Source organism: Rhineura floridana, chromosome 6 (assembly GCF_030035675.1).
Source record: "Rhineura floridana isolate rRhiFlo1 chromosome 6, rRhiFlo1.hap2, whole genome shotgun sequence".
In the NCBI taxonomy this organism is placed as follows: domain Eukaryota; kingdom Metazoa; phylum Chordata; class Lepidosauria; order Squamata; family Rhineuridae; genus Rhineura; species Rhineura floridana.
In genome coordinates this window covers 34,224,819-34,250,720 of record NC_084485.1, presented here as the reverse complement: position 1 = coordinate 34,250,720, position 25,902 = coordinate 34,224,819, and the positions used below count along the sequence as shown (strand labels likewise).

The window sequence follows — 25,902 nt, the reverse complement described above, 5'->3', positions numbered from 1 at the left end:
TTAGCATTGTGGCCCAATAATAATTATTTTCTTTGCTGACTGTGGACATCTTGCTGTGATGAGTGACCTGAGATTTAAAAAAACCAAAAATTCTACTTGCTCTGTTGTTAATGATTGCATTCTGTCACTTTATACCCTTCAGCGATCCTCAAGAATGTTCTGAATCTCCTGTCCCACTTTTGTTAAAAAAAAAAAAAAATCTGTAGAGCCAAAGGTTAAAATACTAAGACTGTGGCACTGATGCTTCTTAATGTCCGACTGGAACTTCAGCTGTGCAGCAAACAACCACTAAACATTAACCAAAGGATTTGGGAAATGGTGTCTTTATAGGGATGGGCCAGTGTGTATGTACTGAACAAACACGGAAAAATATCTTGCAGTGAAAGAGCTGAAGAGAAGGGAGAGAGTGTTATTTCTCCAGAGGTTTAGACCTCAGCATTGGGATGAAGTAAAGGAAAGCAAATTTGTCCAAACAAAGTTCTGATTTAAAGGAACCTGATGCTAAAGGCACACAGCTTTCAAACAAGCGGCCATATCAAACCAATCTGCAACACACTATGTGGTGGAACAGTAAAGGCAGGAGCTGCTGGTAGCAGAGAAGTAATCATTATAGGCCAAACAGTCAGCAATGTCTCCATCAGAGGTTGCTTGTATCAGTCATTTTTAGGGGTTGGATCTGCATTAGCTCACTTCCAGAGCCTGGAAAAGTTACTTTTTTGAACTACAACTCCCATCAGCCCCAGCCAGTATGGCCACTGGATTGGGCTGATGGGAGTTGTAGTTCAAAAAAGTAACTTTTCCAAGCTCTGCTCACTTCTGATGCACATCCAACCCCCTTGAGCTGTATTTCATAAGAACGTAAGCACCTATTATTGACTTAGGTTGGGACTAGGGATATACTAAAATTCTGCCCCATTCGAATTTTCCATTAATTCACTTATCGTTGCAGATCAGATCGGTATGTTGCGGTTTGCCACAGCTGTTTTCAAAAATGGATTTTTTCTTTAAAAATCCCCCTCTAAAATATCAATATTATGAACAATAATTTTGTCAATATTTCCCTTCATTTATCAATATTTCCTTTAAAAAGATCAATATTAATATCAGTATTCTTTGTGAGGGGAAAAAAACTGTGGCTAGTGGACAATGAATGCATTCAAATCAATACCAGCCTGTTCAGTTAACAGAATGCTTTCGAACTGGGACGGGCCCATCCCTAGTTGGTATGCCAATTACACCCTTTCTTGGGCAGTGTTAGCTTGGCCGCCATGATTCATGCACTGGTAACCTCACGATACTGTGGCGTGCTTTATGCAGGGCTTCCCTTGAGACTGGTCTGGAAGCTGCAGCTGGTGCAGAGTGCTGCAGACTGTTACTGAGTGAAGCACCTGGAGATGGACATATTATACCTTTGCTGAGGGAACTGCACTGGCTGCTGATTAGCTACTAGGTCATGTTCAACGTCTTGTTGCTAATATACAAAGCCCAAAGCAGCTCAGGTTGCTTAGGGACCACCTGCTTCTGTATATACCAGTAAGATGACTTAGATCTTCTTGGGAAATTTTATCCATGGCACCATACCCTGAAGAATATTACAGGACAGTGACCCAAAACCAGGCATTTCCGCTATTGCCTCTGCACTCTGGAATTCCCTTCCCCCTGCCATAAGCGAAGCATTATCCATCAATTGCTTCAGACGTCTTGTAAAGATATAGTTTCTTGCCCTGGCTTTCCCTGATTTATAAGATTACACAAGCTATTAATTGCTGTTGTTATGTGCCTTCAAGTCGATTACAACTTATGGCGACCCTATGAATCAGCGACCTCCAAAAGCATCTGTCATGAACCACCCTGTTCAGATCCTGTAAGTTCAGGTCTGTGGCTTCCTTTATGAAATCAATCCAGCTCTTGTTTGGCCTTCCTCTTTTTCTACTCCCTTCTGTTTTTCCCAGCATTATTGTCTTTTCTAGTGAACGGCTATTACTAGATTTCTATTTTTATTTCTATTTCTGTTTTTATGATACTGTTTTATTGCTTTTATGTTTGTATTTTTTACACAACTTAGAGGTTTCATTTATTTATTACACCTATATCTCACCTTTCCTCCAAGGAGCTCGAGATGGCACCCAAACATGGTGCTCCCCCTCCTGATTTTATCCTCACAACAACCCTATGAGGCAGGTTAGGCTGAAAGACAGTGATTGACCCAAGGTCGCATGGCCAACAGTTGTAGTCCAACAAAATCTTGGAGGGCCCAAAGTTCACCATCCCTGCCATCTTGCCTGTCCTAATGAAGACGACGTCCCCTCTTGTCAACCACTATGATTAACTTTCTAAGGTGCAATCATTAATATCGCTAGAAATTTTGTCCGCTTACCATGACTAGATTTGAAATTTACTCAGACAAGAGGCATCCAATTATATTTTCTTCTTGGCTCCCTCCTTGATTTCTAAATATATAATTATTTTGTTGGAGGGGATACAGAAGTGTTCTGCTTCAGGACCGCTGCACTGGCAAAGTGAATTTAAAAAATGCTGCACTTAAAGGTACAACTGTGTGGCTAACATCATTGAGTTCAGTGAGGCTTACTTCCATAAAAGTGTGCTGTGGATTGCAGCTTTAACTATTTAACTCCACGTCTAAGTACCATTATTTTAAAGGGTACTTACACATGCTTAATTTTGTTGGAATTATGCACCGTTATTACCATTTTGCCAAAGTGCTGTGTGTCAATGAACAGCAATGAGATGATCATGCCCACTTGCACAATTAGTAACATAATGGACTTGTTGGATTTTTAGAAACAGAATAAAAATGAACAAAGGGCTCACCTGATCGTCCAGAGGAAGTTCACAGAAGGCTGGGATGTACTTGGCCCACTCCACTAGCACTAACAACTGCTGCTTCATGGACTCGCACACGTCTGCAATATTTGCAATCTTTTTTCCTCTGATATCTCCATTGATCACTGAAATTGGTGATGATATCTGCAAGAGCCAGAAAAACGTTTCACTGAACATTGCTTAGACACGCGTGCACACGCACACATACAAGCACACAAACACACACACACACACACAGAGAGAGAGGTAAGGAAGCTGTACAAACCACAACACAAATCATAATCTGTGACAAAGTTATGTGAGAAACTGAAATACCCTTTCCTTATGCTTACTATGAAACTCCAAAGGCTCCTGCCCTCTAACTAAGGACAAATCCATTCTCCATCAAAGATTGCGATCCAATGACGGCTGGTGGCTCCATGTCAGTGGGGCAATGAAATCTGCTTCAGGTTTTAGTCTGAACTTTCAAGGAGCAGCCCAAGGTGCTTCAGGATTAAAACCTGGAGCAGGTTCCACTGACCCACTAACATGGAGCCACCAGGTGCTGCTGCTGTGATCTACAAATAAGCTTTAGGCTTCCCCCCTCCCCCCCCGCACCCCTCCCCATTTTTTAAAATATTCTGTTAGCCTTGTTGGCCTGCAAACAGAAAGGAGAAAGTAGGGGTTCAATTTTTATAAATAATACATTTGTTTGACTTGTTTCTAGTGGTCTCCTCAAAGCAAGGATGGGGTGGCCCTCTAGAATGTGGCTGGGCTTCATCTCCCATCAGCTCCAGGTAGCCAGCATGGCCAGTGATTACAGATGATGGAAGCTGAAGTCTAGCAACATCTAGAGGGCCACATCCCTCCCCTGAGGCTAAACCCCCTTAACCTCACATGCTAATGCATAATTTCTTTGAGGTGGGGCTCCCGTTGTGTGAAATCACCTTACAGCTGTCTTCTCAAAGCATGCCAACTCTAGAAGTGTTTATCAATAAACAACACTGAAAAAAATCTTCCACCTAGCTTAATACACAATAATACCAATTCTGGATGAGTGACCCCAGACTAAGGAGCAAATAGAAATGGACAAATCTGTCAGTTTCAGTTTCTTATTTTTTCCACTCTTAAGTTTAGTTTTTCACAGTTTGCAATTTTTTAAAGAAAAGTTTTCATGAAAATTTATCAGTGTTTTAATGTGAATTTTACCTAATATATAGTACATTTTGGTATGTAATTTTCCCTAATATACAAATTTTGTCAAAGCAGTTTCCTAACTATAATGCATTTTTTCTGTTATTTTTACAAATATATGTATTTTATGCACACTTTACCCTAGTATATGAATTTTTGTGCACATTACTGTAGAACTGCACTGCAAAATTTGGAGAAGTGCAAATTTGGAAGGGTAACTGTGTTTCAGTTCATGTCTTCTTTTGGAAAGTGCAGATTAGGTAGGTTTGCCTTTAAGTGCAAACTGAATCAAATTTCTCCCCAGCCTGCCTCCTCAGTATCTGCCCTTATTACCTTGATATACAACGGGCCTTTTCCAACATTTGTATTTTTGGTGCAGTCACTGTACAGTTGTTACTCATTTGTTTCACACAATGTAAACACCTCTCTGTGAGGCTGCACATCTGTAACCTTTTCTCAGCACTCCGCAGGGCAGCATTATGTACCTGGGAGGTCAGTGACAGCACACTCATTGTTATTATGATTGTGATGCAAAATGTGGTTGAGCTAATACTATGAGGATTTGTTGGATATTCTGGAAGATGCCCTGCTGGAGACTAACAGCACAACTTAACTCATATTTACTCAGGAGTAACTCAACTGTGCTCAGTGGTGCTTACTCCCAAGTAACCATACACAGGATTGCAGTATAAGAGATTTAAATGGCTTTCAATTTACAGATGAAGAGATAATGAGATGGAAAGAAAATTAAAATGATGTAGAAGACCTACTCAGACAACTAACATTGATTTCTTTCACTATGTTTTAAAGTAAAAATTGCATGGCGGTGGTTCCGCTCCTACTTGGCGGGTCAGCTCCAGAAGGTGGTGCTTGGGAACATTGCTCGGCACCCTGGATTCTCCAGTATGGGGTTCTGCAGGGGTCAGTTCTGTCCCCCATGCTGTTCAACATCTACACGAAACTGTCAGGTGCGATCATCCGGAGCTTTGGAGTGTGTTGCCATCAGTATGCTGATGACACGCAGCTCTATTTCTCCTTTTCATCTTCATCAGGTGAGGCTGTCAATGTGCTGAACCAGTGCCTGGCTGCGACAATGGACTGCATGAGGGCTAATAAACTGAGGCTCAATTCAGACAAGACTGAGATGCTGTTAGTGGGTGGTTCTTCTGACTGGATAGTGGATGTCCAACCTGTCCTGGATGGGGTTGCACTCCCCCTGAAGGAGCAGGTTCGTAGCTTGGGGGTTCTCCTAGAACCATCTCTGTCACTTGAGGGTCAGGTAGCCTCGGTGGCACAGAGTGCCTTCTACCAACTTCGGTTGGTGGCCCACCTATGCCCCTATCTGGACAAGGATAACCTGGCTTCAGTTGTCCATGCTCTGGTAACCTGCAAGTTAGATTACTGCAATGCGCTCTGCGTGGGGCTGCCTTTGAAGATGGTTCAGAAACTGCAGCTTGTGCAAAATGCAATGGCCAGATTGGTAACAGGGACCAGATGGTTCGAACATATAAAACCGATTCTGGCCCACTTGCATTGGCTGCCTGTTTCCAAGCTCGATTCAAGGTGCTGGTTTTAACCTATAAAGCCTTACACGGCTTAGGACCACAATACCTGATGGAACGCCTCTTCCAACACAAACCCACCCGTACACTACGCTCAACATCCAGGGCCGTCCTCCAGGTGCCTACTCTGAGGGAAGCTGGGAGTCTGGCAACAAGGGAGAGGGCCTTCTCAGTGGTGGCCCCCAAATTATGGAATGATTTCCCTGACGAAGTGTGCCTGGCGCCAACACTGTTATCTTTTCGGTGCCAGGTCAAGACTTTCCTCTTCTCCCAGGCATTTTAGCATGTGATTTTAAATTGCTTTTTAAAAATGTGTTTTTAAATTTGTATATTTATTTTTAATGTTTTTAATTGTTGTAAACCGCCCAGAGAGCTTCGGCTATGGGGCAGTATACAAATGAAACAAACAAACAAACAAACAAACAAATAAATAAAACTACCTGTTGTGAAAGTACTTCTGCTTGCAGTAACACATTAATGGAAGGCAAGCTGCTGTCTTCGTAGCTGGATCTCCGAGTACTGATTCGATCACGTTCGTTCTGTACAGCTGCAAAAGCCAAACACCCAAAAAACAACCCAAAAGTGAAAATATGAAAACTCTTCACATTACTATCAAAAACACAAAACAAAGCAAAAAGCTTTCATCAAGCCATACAATTTTGTCATTCTTTTTACACAACATATTCTAAATTTTATAGAGCATTAAAGAGCAAAGAAAACATGTTGATGATGGTGATTCCCTGTTCCAAAGATTTCAGGAGTAAATGAAATAATTAAATACATATATGAAACATCCAGACAAAATCCAATGTATACACTTTTAAAAGTCTACTTTTGTGGCAGTGAACTCAATGGCAACTATCTCATATAATTAGGGCTGGCTAACCACCAAATGTTAGTCACAGCTCAGTCCCTTGAAAGCAATGGAACAGATCAACCTTCCCCAACCTGATGCTCTCCAGTTGATTTTGGATTACAACTCTCATTCACCCAGCCAGTATGGCCATTGGCCAAAACATCTGGAGGGCACCAGGATAGGGAAGGCTGGAACAGATCTTGGTCATGACAATCTAAGCCCCACTGATTTCAGTGGAACTTATGGACCCACTCTATATATCCTATCCATATATTTTCAGAAGTAACTTCCACCAATTACAATGGGACTAACTCCCAAGTATGAGAGATAGGAAGTTTTTCAAAATTACTCAGCTGACAGTGTAAAGGTATCAAAGTGATGTACATGCAGGTGAGAACAAGCCTCAAGCTCAGGCTTCCAATGTCTTTTCAACTTGCATTTTCAGTGTAGGCGTCTAATCTCGACAGATTTCACACACATCATTGCAAAGTGCTTTTGAGCCTCTCTCCTGCTGTTGATGTACACGTGTGAAGAACAGAAATGCAGTTTTAAATTAAATTGTATCTTAAAATTATTTGATGATCATGCAGGAAGGTGGATTTAAAACCGCATTTCAAACTTCCTCTGCTTTTGGGGTCATCTGGTGAAGAGAAGTATTCTGCCTGAAGTGCATTTTTAGTCCTCCACTCACTGTTTTCCCTGGCATAGAACTGCACACCTTTTGGGAAGGGCATTTTTCACATTTTAACCTCTTGTTCCTAATGAGTCCCTGGAAGGGAGCAAGAGGAGGAAACCCTCTGATCAGTGCATACTTCCTCCACCGTCTTCCTTCGCTGATCTCTGGTGAAAATGAGAAGGTTGAAGGAAAACCTTCTCAGTTTCACTAGTGGTGGAAAATTTTCACCCATCTTTCCCCTGCTGTCATTGTTGCTGCTGCTCTGAGGTTCTGCAGATACTATACTTTTTGAAACACATTCAAAGCACATCCCCCCACAGAATTCTGGGAAATGTCATTTGTTAAGGGTGTTAGGAATGGTAGCTCTGTGAGGAGGAGTAAACCACAGTTCCCAGGATCCTTTGGGGCAGGGGGAAATATGTTTTGAATATGTTTTAAAGTAGAATAAGCAGCCTTGGAAGCAATGGAGGAGTGTTTTCTTTCCTTCAAAAGAGTGTGTATGTACACTAGCACTGCTACACACAATAATATTTTAATTAAAAATAGAGATATTGACAACTCTTTCCATGCTATGCCTAATGTTATGAGCCTCTGTCATCTCCCCACTTGGCTTTTGTTTCCAAAATACATAGCTCTAAACAGTTACCCTTTCCTTTGTAGGGGCTCCGACTCTTTTGATCATTTTTGGGTGCACCAAGGAACTGTGTTCTAGTATCTCCTGATAAGAGATGTAGTCTATCCATGACCACTGCTGACTTTCTGGGAGGTAAGCCAAGTTGCCAAGTCATATAAACTATCAGCTATAATAATGGCATGCCTATCAATCCTCTCCATGACTAATCACAAGAATATCTGTATCAAACAATATCTGATTGTTACTATTACACCTGTGTCTCTCCAGTTTTATTTTCCAATCACATCATTCTGCTTGATAATATGGCTATAATGAGGCTGTACAGAAATTAAAAACCCTGAAGTCAGCCGCTGTTAATAGGAGCGCTCAAGGTTATGCCATGTGTTATCAGAATCCACAGAGCTCAGTCACGGCATGATGTATTCTAAATGTTTACTCAGTATTTAGCTGGTCATGAACCTAATGTAACTTCTATTGAATATTAACAGACAAATACAAGTTGACTGGACACTTTAGAGAGAGAAGAGGATTCCTCTGTCCTTTGCACAAATCTAAGCTATGTTCTTAGAAACGTTTCAGTCCATTGATGCAACTATAACTCATGTTGTAGAGGGGACATGAATCTCCAGGGTTTGGGGTTAATCACATCAGTCTGTTGCAGCAAAAACAAAATGTCAAAAGAGCCTTGTGGTATCTTAAAGACAAAACAGATTTACTGCAACATAAACCTTTGATGGACTAGAGCCCAATCTAAACCACAGAAACTGTGCCAAAATAAAGAGCCTTGTGGCACCTTAAAGGTTAACATATTTATGATGCTTTTGCAGGACAGAGCCCACTTCATTAAGTACATCTGGGCTGTGGCTTAGGCCAGAATAATAAGAACACAAAAAGAGCCCTGTTGGATCAGACCAAGGCTAACTAGCTAAACAATTTGCTTCCCACAATGGCCAATCAAATGCCTTTGGGAAGCCCACAGCATGACATGGGAGCAATAGCACTCTCCCACTGTTGTTCCACAGCAGTTGGTAATTCAGAGACATACTGCCTCTGAACTTGAAGGCAGCATATAATCCTCATGACTTGTAGACACTGATAGTTGTATCCTAACAAATTAAGTTATCCATGCAGCAATAGCATGCTAATCAAGGCAAGAGAGATGGGCAGGGAAATAGTTATCCAATCTGAAGTAGGGATGGAATTATATGTCAATTTTGATTCTCTCCGTTTCTCATTTTTCTAATCTTGAATTTGGTTCTCCACATTTCTGCAGCAATTTCTGATATTTGTTTTTAATCATCATGAAACTTCTGCAGCATTTTAGTGTGAATTTATTCTAATAAATGCATTTTTGTATGCAGTTCTGGCTAGTACACATTTTTGCAAGCAATTTATCTTAAAATAATGCATTTTTGCATGTTGTTTTCACCAAAATATTCATTTTGTGCGTACCTTCCCCTAACATATGCATTTTTATAGACATTGCTTGGTTGGGCAACTGCATCGCAAAATTCAGATCAGTGTGAATTTTGAAGGATAGCTGCGTTTTGGTTCTCATGTTGTTTCAGAAAGTGCGACTTTGATAAATTCGAACTAAATCACATTTCCCCCCCATCCTTATGCTGAAGAGACCATCCATTTGACGATGAATTCTTAGCAGTAATAGCATTATAATAGTATAGCATTATGGAAAAGAGTTGCTCTCTTGCCATCAGGTTTAGTTTAAATTGAGCAGTGGGTGGGCACAGGAAATGGCCTGGGAGCGCTTGATGCTTCAGCATTGCTGATGTTAAACAGGTGTGGACCTGATGAGAGACCTCAGTGGGAGACCACTAGGAGCCCCATGTTATAAGTAGGGTGTTAGAGTAACAAATAAATATTATTTAAAAATAAATCCAGCTGTAGTTAAACGAGTATATATTTAAAGTATATATGCATATATGCTTTTGAAACGGCTATATTCAAAGGTGATACAATCCCTATAAACGTTGTTGTTGTTGTTATGTGCCTCCAAGTCGACTACGACTTACGGCGACCCTATGAATCAGTGACCTCCAAGAGCATCTGTTGTGAACTACCCTCTTCAGATCTTGTAAGTTCAGGTCTGTGGCTTCCGTTATGGAATCAATCCATCTCTTGTTTGGCCTTCCTCTTTTTCTACTCCCTGCTGTTTTTCCAGGCATTATTATCTTTTCTAGTGAATCATGTCTTCTCATTATGTGTCCAAAGTATGATAACCTCAGTTTCATCATTTTAGCTTCTAGTGATAGTTCTGGTTTAATTTGTTCTAACACCCAATTATTTGTTTTTTTTGCAGTCCATGGTATCTGCAAAGCTCTTCTCCAGCACCACATTTCAAATGAGTTGATTTTTCTCTTATCCGCTTTTTTCATTGTCCAACTTTCACATCCATACATAAAGATCGGGAATACCATGGTCTGAATGATCCTGACTTTAGTGTTCAGTGATACATCTTTACATTTGAGAACCTTTTCTAGTTCTCTCACAGCTGCCCTCCCCAGTCCTAGCCTTCTTCTGATTTCTTGACTGTTGTCTCCATTTTGGTTAATGATTGTGCAAAGGTATTGATATTCCTTGACAAGTTCAATGTACTCATTGTCAGCTTTAAAGTTGCATAAATCTTCTGTTGCCATTACTTTAGTCTTTTTGATGTTCAGCTGTAGTCCTGCTTTTGTGCTTTCCTCTTTCATCAGCATTTGTTTCAAATCATTACTGGTTTCTGCTAGTAGTATGGTGTCGTCTGCATATCTTAAATTATTGATGTTTCTCCCTCCACTTTTCACACCTCCTTCATCTTGGTCCAATCCTGCTTTCCATAAGATGTGTTCTGCGTATAGATTAAACAAACAGGGTGATAAAATACACCCCTGTCTCACACCCTTCCGACGGGGAACCAATTGGTTTCTCCATATTCTGTCCTTACCATAGCCTCTTGTGCAGAGTATAGGTTGTGCATCAGGACAATCAGATGCTGTGGCACCCCTATTTCTTTTAAAGCATTCCATAGTTTTTCATGATCTACACAGTGAAAGGCTTGGCTGTAATCTATAAAGCACAGGGTGATTTTCTTCTGAAATTCCTTGGTCCATTCCATTATTCAACGTATGTTTGCAATATGATCTCTGGTACCTCTTCCCTTTCTAAATCCAGCTTCAACGTCTGGCATTTCTCGCTCCATATATGGTAAGTGCCTTTGTTGTAGAATCTTGAGCATTACTTTACTTGCATGTCTATAAACTGACATTGTTCAAGTTTGTGCTGTAGTAACCTATGGGTTATGCCAGGTGTGGGGAACCTTTGACCTTCAAAATATTCCTGAACTACAACTTCCATCATCCCTGGCCACTGACCATGCTTGCTGGAGATTATGGGAGTTGTGGTTCAGCAACATCTGGAGGGCCAAAGGTTTCCTACACCTTGGTTAAGCAAACACATTGAGGTATGTCCAGCTAAGTAGACCCACTGAAATTAATGGACATAGTTTAGTCATGCCCATTAATTTTGATGGGACTGCTCTAAGTAGGACTTATATTGGATACAACTCACAGTGCATGCATATTTCAGCAGTCAGTGGAGACGGTACCATTCCAATGTGCTTTTAATTCCTTTTTTTCTGATGTTTTTATTGCTGCTATTTTTTGTCATTGTGTTATTTTTATTTTGTCTTATTATATGATGACTTGTTTTGACTCATTTTGTGAGCCTCTACTTTGTGTAGAAAGGTGAGCTACCCCTGCTGCAATAATCTCTCTCTCTCTCTCTCTCTCTCTCTCTCTCTGAGTAAGAACAAATAGGCCTGATGCAGAAGCAAACATTTAGGAGAGAGAGAGAGAGAGACAGAGTTGCCCTCAGCTATATTATTAAAGTACATTCCCTCTGTGAAGATGTGCAGGATAGGAGTAGGTACCTGTTACATTATCAACACGGCTGGTTTGAAAGTGGCTCTGCCTATAGCATGGCCACATAATTAGAGGAACACCTGAAGTGTACTCACCTTCTTTCTTCATTCCGGCTCGAAAACATTTTTTTAGCCTACAGTATCGACACTGGTTTCTTTTGTCCTTGTCTACAACACACTGCCTGTTAAACCTGGAAGGGGGTAAGGAGGAAGACAGAGACTCATGAGTTCAAAAAGGAAACAATTCAGGGATTTAACAAGAGGGTGTATTAAGTCTGATGCAGCAATAGCCTAGAGGCTCCTGTGCTATAAACGCCTAGTACTGATCAGCACCCCGAGGAATGAATAATTAGGCCAACTACAAGTAATATAAAGTAGTTTAAACAGAGGCCTGTTCAGATGAAACAAAAACATCGCTCCTAGGGCCAAATAACATGAGTTTTCTTTTACAAATTGCCAGTGTGAGAGGCTTGATCTAGATCAGGATCCTGGCAAGGGGGTTGGCAGGGCCGGCACAAAAGACTGCCTGCTTGAGTCACTGTCACCACCAGCCACTCCTCCCTCTCTCCCCCCTTTCTTCTTCTTCTTCTTCTTCTTCTTCTTCTTCTCCTCCTCCTCCTCCTCCCATTGGTTTGGCCTTCCAGATATCGCTGAACTACAACTCCGATCATCGCAGGCCATTGGCCATGCTTGCTGGGGCTGGTGGCAGTTGTAGTTCAGTAACTTCTGGAGGGCCAAAGGTTTGCCACACCTGGTTTAGCTACCCCAGCAGCAGGAACATGAACAGGTGTAGCAGCAGCAAGGCTCTCCACCCTTTCCTCACTCTAGAGCCCCATCTGCACCATACATTTAAAGCATTAGCATACTACTTTAAATAGTCATAGCTTCTCACAAAGAATTCTGGGAACTGCAGGTTGTTAAGGGTTTTCAGTGTAGTTGGGAGATCCCTATCCCCCCCCCCCAAGAGTTCCCTCGGAAGAGGGATTGTTTGTTAAACCACTCTGGAAATTATTGCTCTGTGAGGAGAACAGGAGGTCTCATAACAACCTTTTACAAACTAGTTTTCAGTATTTGGGGGGGGGAAACCAAAGGGGTATAATAGTGCTTTAAGTATATAGTGCAGATGGAGCCTAGGAAGGGCGAAGGGATCCTTCCTTGGAGTGAGGTATTCTGCATGGGGTGGCCATAAGGGCACTTGCCCCACTGTCTACAAACTTGCACCACACTCTCTATACTATCCTAGTCTACAAAATAGCACAGTACAGTATGGTATACATATACTGTGGCAGCCAAAAATGCTGCCTAAACTTGGGGGGGGGAGTTTGAAGTTACAGTAAAGTTACTTTATTAGTTCAGTTGATATCGTACCTTTCATCAATTGCATTGATCCCAGGGTGGGTTAAATCATAATATACCATAAACCAGTAGAATAAAAAAATCAAATAATCAAAACACCAACTAAACCATAGCCAGTAACAATACAGTAATATATTGTAAGAGACCATCACTAAATAGCCAAAAGAACTTTCACCGAACTCCCCACAAAAGCCTGGGTGAAAAGATACATTTTCAGGCAGGGCCAAAATGCAAACAATGACGGTGTCACTCTGACTTATCTCAAAGGAGAGGGAGTTCCACAAGCAGGGTGCCACCAGGGAGAAGATCCTCCCTCAAGTCATCATACTGCAGGCCTCTCCTAACTTCAGAACTATGAGGAGGGCCTCTCCTGCAGATCCTAACACACAGGCACACTGATATCAGGTGAGGTGCTTCTTCCAACTTCCAAACAGAATAGGGCTTTATAAGTTAACACCCTGAATTGGGCTTGGTAGCATATAGGCAGCCAGTGCAAATTCTTCATACTATGTGCTCACGTAGTTGAAACACTTAAGGTTCTAGCAGCCACACTTTGCACTAAGCACACCTTCTGAACCATCTTCAAGGGAAGTCCCATGTAAAGCAGTAATCTAATAGGGAGGTTGCCAGAGCATGGGTTACTGTGGCTACATAGTCATGGTCCAGAAAAGGCCACAGTGGTGAACCAGCTGGCTTGGGAAATAGGTATTCCATCTGGACCTCCAGCAGCAATGCTGGTATGGTCTTGTTTTGTGGGAAAGTGAGCACCTAACTAGATAGCTGTTAATTTTTATTTAATTTATTTTAAGAACGTATATGCCATTTTTTGTACTTTCCTAGTCTACAAAATAGCTTGCAACATAAAAACAATTAAGAATTCATGAATGAAAGCCATTGGCTCAACAACAAAAACTATACGCAACAAAAGCAGATCATAGCAGTAAACACAGTGATTACATCAGCAATATGGCGCACCCATTAAAGAGAGCTGATGAATAAAGTTTTTTTTAAAAAAAAAAATCTGGTGCCTGAAGGATGACAACGTTGACACCTCCCTAACTTGTAACAGTGGCAGATTCCACCAACACAGCGCCACCACTGAAAAGGCTCTCTACTCAGTTGTCATCCACTCACTTCATCCTACAAATGTTACTTGTAATGTCTGGGTAAACATAACGTAACACTGTGAGCATCTCCCCCATGCCTTACTGATCAAGCTTGGTTGATTGCAATGGCAGACTAAGGTGCTTCTTGTGTGTAGGCCCACCACTGGTGTCCATTGCGACTGGTAGGACGTAAGGCAGGAGGCCAAAGCCAACGACAGGCAGAGAGCCAACTAATTTTAATGTTGTTCCTAACTTCCTCCCTGAGAAGTTCAACGAGTGCAACACTGAGACTCAGGAGAAGGAAGCTAACAGTCAGTGCCACCCTCTGGACTGGTTGTAAGTTAGAAGGCAGACAGGTGGGGGCTGGCTGAGTGCAGACTGAGGTCGGTGGGGCAGAGTCTCATTCACCCTCATGGGCCAGCCTCCATTGATGTCAACCTGTGGTGGGCACCACAACCTGCCGTTTTAATGCAGGAAGCTGGCAGCAGCCACTGCTTCTGGTTGCAGAAGGTTTTGAGTGATTCCCCCCTCCACCCATCCCACAAGAGTGAAACTGAGTAGACCTGGAGTAACCTGCCTATGTGGAAGGCAGAGCAGGGCATTTACTCTGAAGGGATTCCTCTGCTGCTTTTTGTGGAGTGGTTGACACGAATGGAAAGGGCAGCACAGGCACTTAATGGGACAAGAAAAGCTAACAGGGGAGGGGGGTAAAAGAAAAAGAAAACTGTGGCAAGATTGCCAGGTTACCACCTGAAGAATGAGCCCTCTCTTTAAATGCATGGATAAAGTGGGAGAGGTGGTGGAGGCAGCTGCCACGGCCTGTTCCCCCGCCAGTCCTTTCAGCCTCTCTCCTCCCTTTTCTCCTGCACTAGCAAGCAGGACACCACTGCTCTTTACTGCAAAGAAGGAGAGGGTGGTAAGAAAAAGGACGGGGGGGGGGGGAAGGACAGGAACACCGCCTATTAAGGCTGCTGCAACCCTGGATAAATTTACCTGTGAGAAAGGCTCATTAAAGGCAGTGGTGGAACTTACTTCCAAGTAGGGATCTGCTAGAATTCCGCCCAATTCTGATTTGGTACCAAATTTTCCAATAATCCACTTATTCTCTTATTGTCATGGATTTTTATGTAGCTATTTCCCACGGCTATTTTTGAAAAAAAAATTAAATGCCTCTAAAATACCGATATTAAGAATGATAATTTTATCGATGTTTCCTTTTAAAATTTCCTTTAAAGTTATAGATATTTCCTTTAAAAATACCAATACTGATATCAAAAACTTAGGGGAGGGGGGGAGAAAGGATAAAAACAGCAGATAGCGGGCAAAGAGCAAACTTGAATCGATACCAACCTGTTAGGTTGACAGAATGCTTTTCAAGCGGCACCAGCCAATGGTTCCCATCCCTACTTCCAAGTAAATACGTATAGAGATTGCTCTGTATTTTGCCTTCCAGTTGCTCAGAGCATTTAAAGATAAATGCCTTGGTTATAACCTGGCAACCCATGTTGGTGTGGACCCAGCTTTAGGATCTGATGTGCTGAATTCACTACTCCATGAATTCATGGAGTGGAACAAGCATAGCCTTTGCATTTGAAAACTGCTGTGTATCTTATTATTTATTTATTACATTTCTACCCTGCCTTTCTTTTCATTATTGAAACCCAAGGCAGCTTACATATGGTTCCCAGGCAGTCTCCCATCCAGGCACTGAGCAGACCTGACCCTGCTTAGCTTCAGCAGGGAACTGGCCTTATGTGCCTTCAGACCATAGCCTGGGACCTTCTCACTACAAGCAGCCAATGAGGCCAATTATGCTGGAATAACTCACAGACACCCACCAGTCCTTTCAGTCACCCTCCTCCTGCAGTTGTGCGTAGGACTCCACTACTCTAGGGATGGGGAACCTAGGGGTTTCCAGGTGCTGCTGGACAACAACTCCCATCATCCTTGGCCATTGGCCATGCTGGATGAGGCTCACTGGGTTCCCATCCCTGCCTTGAGGGAATTGGAATATGATGAATGCTCAGAAACTGAGATAACCGAGGACTGAATCGCACAACCATTTTCTCAGCATTTTCAATTTGTGCAGGTTGGACTGGATGATGGTGTGGCAAACTGGTCACGTGATTCAGCTGCCTGCTACTGAGTACCTCAGATACTTGTACTCAGCTGACTGTATGTTGCCCTGCCCACCTCTGGCTCCCCCCCCCCAATTTTCCAATACAACTGGTGGAGTTCATGCAGGCTTCCTTGGCTGATTGGAAAGAACAGTCCATAAATGCAATGAAAATATATTAAAAGTGCATGAGTGTCAATTCATTTCATACAGTCATAAGTCACATCTGCACTCTACATTTAAAGCACATGGCTTCCCCCAAAGAATCCCAGGAACTGTAGTTTACTTGTCACAGAGTTATTATAATAATTCCCAGCAGCCTTAACAAACTTCAGTTCCCAGGATTGTTTGGGGGAAGCCATGTGCTTTAAATGCAGGGTGTGGATCTGACTACTCACAGATTTGGCAGGAACCTCGGAGGCCATCTAGCCCAATCTCTTGCTCAACTGAGGACATCCCCAATAGATGGCTGCCCAGCCTTTGTTTGAAGACCTCCAGCGAGGGAGAGCCTACCATTCCTCTAAGCCATCCTTTACCAACCTGATGCTCTACATATGTTTTGGACAGAGCTTGGAAACTTTTTTGAACTACAGCTCCCATCAGCCCCAGCCAGCATGGCCACTGGATTGGGCTGATGGGAGTTGTAGTTCAAAAAAGTAACGTTTCCAAACTCTGGTTTTGGACTACAATGCCCATCAACCTCAGCCATCAGGGCAGATGTTCTAGTCAAGAATATCTGGAGGGCAGCAAGTTGGCAAAGGCTGCTCTAGGTAATTATTTCAGTTGTTGAACTGCTCTTACTGTCTTCAACTATAATCTATCCTCCTGTAACTTAAGACCATTAGAATCATAGAATAGCAAGAAGGGGCCTATAAGGTTATTGAGTCCAACCCCCTGCTCAATGCAGGAAATAGTTTAGTTAGATGTAGTCCTGCTCTCTAGGATAGTGGAGAACAAGTCTTTGCCCTCTTCTACGTGACAGCCCTTCAGGTATATGAAAAGTGCTGTCATTCTGCCCGCCACCTTCTCTTCTCCAAGGTAATCATACCCAGTTCCTTCAACTCTTTCTCATTTCTCCATCCTTATATTTGGTACAGTCCTTATTACAAATGCAACATCTCACAACTGTAAGTTTTTAAGGGTATACAAATTTGTCTCATAGCTTTGAAGTATCTACCCGGTACCCTCTGCCTGCTTTACCTGCAGGAATACATGTGGTTCTTTCTGACGCTTCTCCTGAAAAACCCTTTGCAGCCATCACAGCTGGAGGCTCCGTAGTGTTTCCCTGTAGCACGATCTCCACAGATGGCACACAGCACACTGGCCCCGATGCTGTTGGAGGCATTGAGGTTTGTTGCTTCAGACGGGGAGGTGTCTGTTCAAAAGGGAGAGAGGGAGGGCAATTGTGAAATGACTGGGATACAAAGTGAAGCAGGCTCTGCCAACCTGGTGTTCTCCAGAGGAGTAGAACTTCCATCAGCCTCAGACAGCAGGAGCTTAATGTAGACTGAATGGTAGGGCATAAGTGTTCAAAGCAATTGGCATACATGATCACAACGACCCTGCAAAGTAGGTTGGTATTATTATCCCCAATACTGCATGGGGTATAGGCGGACAGAGTGACTTGCCTTGGGCTACTTGGTGAGTTCATGGCAGTGGTGACATCGTAATCCAAGTTGAATGTTTGTAGCCCTCTTTTCCTTCCAAAAGGAAGCCCACAGCATACCAAAGTAAATACAATAATGTCAGACAACAAACCAAACCAAAATGACCTAAAAATAAAAATGCTACAACATACAAATAAAAGTTCAGTTTAATATCTATGGGAACAATTCAAATTAACAAACATAATGCAAAATTTGTAAGCATTAAATCAATGAAATGCCTGCAGTACGAACATTTAATGCTCAGCCTCTGACCCTTGCCTCTGTTCTTTTTGACTTCCTTCTACTGTCTCTCTCCCTGTCAAAACTTAGGGAGCAATCCAAACCCAAGATCCACTGGGATGAAGGGGTGTGTGGCACAGATGAATCTTCAGCTGAGCTATGCCAACTGAGGTCCCCCATCCTGGCTCAGCCAAAGATACACCAGTGTAAGTCCTCCATCCGGGTTTGGCTGAGGCTCAGTCGAGGCTGCGGTAAGTCTCCAAAAAGGAGTGTTTCGTGTATGGAGGGGGTGGGTCAGAGCAGGAGGAAACTTACCCCAGTTCCAAACTCCTTTCAGCTTGGTTAGTTGACCTAGCAACCCAGTTGAAGTTACATTGGTCAAAAAGGTGGTGCAAGTCAAACTCTAATTTAAGGCTTAAAGTAACGCTGCTCCTGAAAGGAGTTTAGAATAGTGATAATTTATTCTGGTTTAATTTAGGCTGGCGCAAATTATGCTGGTTTCTTGTAGTTTGGATCACTCTGTAGGATTGTACTAGTTCCCCTCTATTTGGCACTACTTAGGCCTCATCTTGAGTACCGCATCCACGTCTGGACATCACACTTTAAAAAGGATCCAGACAAACTGGAACAGGTTCAGAGGAGGGCGACACGGATGATCAGGGGACTGGAAACAAAGCTGTATGAGGAGAGACTGAAAGAACTGGGCATGTTTAGCCTTGAGAAAAGAAGACTGAGGGGAGATATGATAGCACTCTTAAAGTACTTGAAGGGTTGTCACACAGAGGAAGGCCAGGATCTCTTCTTGATCATCCCAGAGTGCAGGACACAGAATAATGGGCTCAAGCCAGATTTTGGCTGAACATCAGGAAAAACTTCCTAACTGTTAGAGCGGTACAACAATGGAACCAATTACCTAGGGAGGTGGTGGGCTCTCCAACACTGGACGCATCGAAGAGGCAGCTAGAGAGCCACCTGTCAGGTATGCTTTAAGCTGGTTTTCTGCATTGAGCAGGGGGTTGGACTCCATGGCCTTATAGGCCCCTTCCAACTCTACTATTCTATGATTTATTGATGTATTACATTTTTAAAAATTCTATCATGTTTTTGTATATTGTAATGCTGCCTTGATATATTTTCATGAAAAGTGCAGTTTATAAATATTTTAATAGATAAATTCCTTAATATCTCATCCTTCCTCCTAAAGGTGCCAAAGGCGGCAAACAGCAAGCAATAAAATAAAAATCTTTAAAACAATTCCATTACAGACGCAGATTGTAAGCTCCTCAGGGCAGGGCCCTTTTTACTTTTACTTGTTTGATACTGGAAAACACCATGTGTGGGTTTCCAACTAGATAGATTTGCTAGCGCAAGGGCTTTCGAATATGCAAAAGAACTTCTCCTCCCTCTCTTCTCCCCGTGTGCCCCCATGCCTCCTAAATCTGTTTTGGGGGTTCCCCCAACCCTCTGGAGCAGATTTGGAGAGAGTGTGGGACACGCAGGAAGAGGAGGGGGAGAAGTCCCATCGTGCAAGTGGAAAACCTGGAACTAGCAGGTCTACTTAGTAGGATACCACCTGATGTACATTGAAGGTGGTACGTACATGCAAATACCAATACTCCCCCAAATGTACCCCTTCTAGGAACAATACTTTTCACTTTCCTTTCACACTAGTTTTGGGTTGGCTATCCCCATTATGACTCCTAAGTGCAGCTAACCCAACATTCCTTCTGTACAGGTTTTTCTCATGATGCCATCTTTGGGCTTTTCCAGAGGATTCAAACCCCCCATCTTTTCCTCTGAGTACTATACTTGCATTAGCAATGGGGAAAAATTTTGATTCAGTACGCATTTCAAGCCAAATCTATCAAATCTGTACTTTCCAAAACAATATGAGAAATGAAACACAGCCATCCTTCTAAATTCACACTTTTTCAAATTTGGCAATGCAGTTCGCCAACCAATGTTTACAAGAATTCATATGTAAGGGGAAAGTGTGCATAAAAATGAAGCTATGAGTGAAAATAACATACAAAATGTATTATATGTTGAGAAATTGCTTGCAAAACTGTGTACATTAGTCAAAACTGCCTGCAGAAATGTGTTTTATTAGGAGAAAACAAAATGTGTTTATTAGGAGAAATTTGCACTAAAATGCCGGAGAATTTTCATGAGGCTTGTTAAAAAAAAAAAATCCTCAAATTGCTGCAGAAATGTGGAGAACCAAATTTAAGATTGGAAAAATGAGAAACCGAGAGAACCGAAATTGACAGATCTTTCCATCCCTACCTTGCATCAATAGTTTGTGATCCTGTGCTCATGGAATGGAAAGGGAAGGTAGCCTTGCTGCTGTTATTGTTGTTGCTGTTGCTGCTGGCAGTTGTGTACCTCTCTCTCTCTCTCTCTCTCTCTCTCTCTTGTGTGTGTGTGTGTGTGTGTGTGTGTGTGTGTGTGAGTGAGTGAGTGAGTGAGAGGGGGGATATGTGTTTGTCCACCACCTCTCCAGTGCCCCCCCCATGTGTCTTTGCATCCACTTTCAAACACCAGGATTGTGAACTTGCAATTGATGATGACAGGGAACAGAGAAAGTTAGTAAGGATTTAGCTATGCAAAACAGAAATCCTGATGGCCGGCTCTATTTCATCTGAACTCTTTCATCAAAAAATCAAACAATTACTTGCACCAAGTAATCTAATAATACTGATACCAAGAAAGAGGCAAAAAGAAAAAGGGGTTGTATCATAAATTACACCATTTCATCTATTTCCACTGTATGTAGCCAAAACAGGACACAGATGGCTTGAGCCATTTCATAGCTTTGCTAGCTTATAATGCATATTGTACATTGTAAGGATTTGTATGAAACACTATAATATAAAATGTATGATAACTAAGACAGCAATCCAACTTGAGGTTATGCTGGGCTGGGGGGAGTTGGATGTGGCAGACCCCCAGCTGAGCTGGCGGGCTCCTGGCACCACCGGGCTCTGTCAGCAGAAGCCCCCCATCCCGGCTGAGCTGCAGCAGCAATGGGAGCCTGCTGGGACCACCAAGGGTCCGCTGGGGATGGCCAGCCCCAGTGAATGGAGAGCCATCAGAAGCTGGTGGTAGCCCTGAAAATGGGGTGTTCCAAGGCATGATGGGGGAGGAGCTGTGGGGGGGCTTATGCAGCATCCAAGTCCCCCCCTCAGAGCTCTTCCATGGGTCTCAATCCGAAGTTCCGCCAATAAAAAGGCAGACACAGGAAAAATTATTCTAATGGTGGCCTATGGGGAGTGTTGACTCCCTGGTAGGCCTGTTCATGGGAGTCAGCTCTTCCCTTCTGGCTCCCGTGTGCAGCTACCGACGGAGCCTGCGTTCAGCCAGGCCAGCGGCTCCCAAGTGGCAAGTGGATGCTACAGAGCTTCCTGCCATCTCCTCCACTGCTGCTTCCCCCCCCCCAGCTCCCCCTGAGTTGGATTGCTCTGTAAATGTTAAATAAACATGATTTCTAGGTGGTAGGAAGATAAACATTTTGAAATTAAAGTTTCCTACAATCACATTACTTGTTTTCTATTATTATGAAAAAGTCTGATAAACATTAGAGGGATCAAAGGAGGCTCTGGAATGATTGACATTATTCCTATTCTGATACCAACACTGTTGGTGGAGTAGCAAGCTTTAGAGGGTCATCTCTTGCCTGAAGAACAGCTCTGTGCCACTTGAAAGCTTGCTGTCATACCAGTATCATTGGTCCATTGGCCCAATTAACGAACTGAAAAATCCTTCCCTCAAAGAATCTACAATGTGATTTGTTTTCTATCCTGAAATAAATTAAAATATGTGCTATTTGCTGAAGGAAAATGTTCAGGCTTCTCATTGATATCTTATGACAGGAAAAGCAGACTTCAGGCCTGTGGGATCTGCTTTGTATTTTACAAGAACCGCAAGATCCCCCAACTAGAGCCAGGTACAAAAGACATATACTTTAAAAACATAGTGCCTCTAAGCAACTGCTGAGCTAAGAATTTGTTGTGAGTACCAGAACTAAAGTACTGACTTTACAGTTCACCCACACAAAAATTCATTCATAGTTACCCCAAGCTTTGTTCATTTCAGCAGCCTAATTTATGGTGTGTGTGTCATTTTGTTATTATTGTTAAATTGGCAGTCAGTGAAAGAAATCCTTGCAGATCACCCAGAGATCTACAGTACTTGTAGTCCCTGATATATCTTCTGCTGACCCCTGATTTAAGCAATTCTCTTGGACAATCATTTCTGAAGCACAATGGGAGCAACTTTTCCCAAGGCATGGATCTTCATCTAGCATTACTAGCTTTATAAGTGTTAGAGCTACACTGATATTTACACTTCTCAGGATCTAACAAGATGTTTCGAGAGGAGACCTGCTGTCACTCTCTTCCTCCCTTTTCTGCACAACATCTAGCTGAACATGGCTTGTTTTGACAGGTACTGTCACCATGCTGTGGTGGCACATGGACTACATAAAGCATCCAACAGGAATAGGGAACAGGAATAGAGAACCAGTGATCCTGCAGATCTTGTTGGACTCCAGCTCCCATCAGCCGCAGCTAGCATAACCAGCAGTCAAAAATGATGGGAGATGGAGTTCAATAACCTCTGGAAGGCCCCAGATTCCCCATCCCTGCCATAGAATTCTGTGCTTGACAGCTATAATAGACTTAAAACTGTTTTACATTTGAAATGTAGACATGCCTGTATTGTGACTGTGAGCAAGCCAGATACCATAACATCTGGGTATTGCTGGTCTTGAACCGAATTAAATAAATTCATAACATCTGGTGACATGCCATATCAAAAGACTATTTTTCTACAAACTCAGAAGGCACTTAAAAATGAGAATAAATTAAATATTAATATATTTTTATTTTCTCCTAGCATGCCATCTACCCCAAACTAAAATGTTTTGGATCTCAATACATGCTAGCAAAGTTTGTTTGTTTGTTTGTTTGATTTATATCACACCCTTCCTTCCAGTAGGAGGCCAAGTTTATTTATTTATTTATTATTTGATTTATATCCTGCCCTTCCTCCCGACAAGAGCCCAGGGTGGCCGGTTGCCAGATTCATTCTCAAAGTAAATCAGACAGTGTCATGTCAACGAAACTAAGGAGAGGTATCAAGCAAAATACACAATCAGGCGAATATTCAGTGAACATGCTATAGAAGAGATGTATACCCATTCAGAAAATAGGCACCATGCTTATTAAATAGTGACAGGTGGAAAGTATGAAGCACCAGTAATGTAATTTCTGTTTGTAAAAACCCTCAGTGAAAACTAAGAAGTATCATAATTAAGAGGGTTTGATTATAGAAGATATATTACAGAATTAATGTAAGACATTCTTTTGAATTACACTAAGATTAGTCATTAGCCTACTGTTCAGAGCATCAGGGATAAATGTGTCTAAGACCATCCTGCAATCCTGGTTCATTCTTAGTTATGAAACATGCTAAACTTGCTTGCAATTGAAAAAGTTTTCTTCTTTTTGGCCTAACAGTATATGCCTGCTTTGCACATTCTGTGTACCCTGGCATAAGGCAGGATATGACTTTCCAAAGCAAAATGTGACTGGCAAATTTTCCTTCAGCCACAAAATCACTAGGTACAAGCCACTGTTTCTTAGCTTCAAGCCCACTATCTACAACATGGGGATCATAATTTAGATTTACAGTACAGGGTCCCTGTAAGGATTACTGACTTAATATAGGTGAACCTCTTCGGATTCCCAAAAAGCACAACATACGATAAGCATTATTATGTGAAATAACCACACAGTGGCACACATTGTAATACATAGCACAATTCTACCCAAATTTACTGGGGCTCCATTTGCACTTAAAGCAGTATCTTACCACTGTAAATGTTCATGGCTTCCACCGAAGAATCCCGGGACATGTAGTTTGTAAAGGATGCTGAGAGTTGTTAGGAGAACCCTATTCCCCTCACAGAGCTACAATGTTCAGAATGGTTTAACAGTCAATCCCACTTTCCAGAAAACTCTTTAAAATGTATAATGCGTTTGGGGCCCAACATAGGATTGCTATCACAGATCTTTTTAAGTCCTTTCTGAATTCCGAACCAGCTTCCCTCAAATTGCAGTCTCCCACTCGAAACATGAAGAAATGTATATAGTATAGACAATTTCTGTTCCAAATGAGCCCATGTGCTGTAAAAGTGTCTGTAGCCAGGATAATCTACATTTCTAATCTCATTCTTTCAAAACCCTCTCATCGGAAAACAATAATAGAATCATCCATTGGAAAGGATCTCAGAAGGTAATCTAGTCCAACCCTTGCAGATACAGGAAATCTGTTACAGCATCCCTACTGGGTGGACACCAGCTCTGCTTAAAAACTCTAATGAAGAAGAGTCCACTATCACTGAGGTGTGATCAGCTCCCTCCTTGCCGTCTTTCCGGCGACAAGTAAAGACTGTTTTATTTCAACAGGCATTTGGGATAGAGAACGACCAGGATTATATGTCATAGGTTTGGTGATTACATTATATGATTTTATTATTTTAAATTGTCCGCTGTTTTTAACCTATATTTTATGGTTTTAATTTTTCTCATAGTTTAATTCTTTTTTAATAATATACTCTGTATGTTTTAATGGTGTTGTTTTTAGTTGTAAGCCGCTCTGAGTCCTATTGGAAAAAGAGCGGGGTAGAAATAAAGTTTATTATTATTATTATCATCCAAGGCAGTCTATGCTACTGCTGAACAACTTGTACCATCAGGAAGTTCTTCCTAACGCTTAGCCAAAATCCTTTTTTCTTATAATTTAAACCCATTGATTTGGGTCTTACCCTCTGGAGCAACCATCCAGCTCTACCCATTGTTTCTTTCCCTGTATGCTCACCATCCATGCCACCTTCTAGGCTTCTTTCTGTGCCTTCCCCAGTCAGACATATAGTATGGGAGAAAACCAGTAATACTCTTTAGATTTCTATATTGCACCCATCCCTTGAAAAGTCGTCTGGTTAAAGCCAAGTGGAGCATTGGTCAAACAAAAGCTTGCTATAAACCGGCAAGGAGGTCTGAGTCCGGGGAAGACTCTCCACTGACAGGAAAGGTTTTCCTTGAGACAAGGTAACAGACAAGAATGAAGCCTCCCTTCACATCATCCAGCCACTGCTGCTTGTTTGCAAATGCACCTCTGAATTCTAGCTGCCCCCCAAATTTAACAGAGAAGAGCAAAGCTTCGAGTTAGACTTACCATTGCCTATTGCCAGGACTTGCATGTTCTCAAACTCCAGAGTCGTGTATGCTGGGTCTAAAGCTGCACTATAATCTGCCATCTCCATGTCTATCAGGGCTTTGGAAAGGCGCATTATCATCAGCAAACACGGGCCAGATTGCAGTGATTCTGCAGTCAGAGGTTATTGGCCCCTCAACCCCTCCAACTGATTTTGCCGACGTCCCCTATCTGTTGGCCTTTATTTCAAATATTTCTCTGAAAGGATCTGCTGAGCTTCAAGGCCTATACTATCCAGAGGGGTGGAGGCAGGAGGCAAGGGGGGTTAATCTTTAATCATCTCACCCACTAGTGTGCACTGCTCTGCTCAGCTTCTTCTGTCTTCTGTCTTTCTCTCTCTCTCCAATTTTGTTGATTGTTTATTAGTGGTCACAATGCTGATCTCAGGTTTGGGACAGGTGCAATAGGTGCACAACTGATCTACACCCAGCCTTCCCAGGACTTGCCGTACCTAATGCCCAGCTGTTAGGATTACCTTATTTGTAGTTAAAGTGGC

At 42.3% G+C, this 25,902-nt stretch overlaps 1 protein-coding gene across 1 annotated transcript in view; it reads right to left on the bottom strand.

The window, feature by feature from the left end:
* Window positions 1-25,622, bottom strand: part of HNF4A (hepatocyte nuclear factor 4 alpha) — a 33,548-nt gene extending 7,926 nt beyond the window's left edge. The window contains exons 1-5 of the mRNA XM_061631414.1: window positions 25,368-25,622; window positions 17,443-17,617; window positions 11,761-11,855; window positions 6,020-6,126; window positions 2,833-2,988 (exon numbers count right to left, since the gene is read on the bottom strand). Of these exons, the coding sequence (XP_061487398.1) occupies window positions 2,833-2,988; window positions 6,020-6,126; window positions 11,761-11,855; window positions 17,443-17,617; window positions 25,368-25,488 (654 nt within the window). The 5' untranslated portion in view covers window positions 25,489-25,622. The remainder of the gene's footprint in view (window positions 1-2,832; window positions 2,989-6,019; window positions 6,127-11,760; window positions 11,856-17,442; window positions 17,618-25,367) is intronic.
* Window positions 25,623-25,902: the final 280 nt, after the last annotated feature.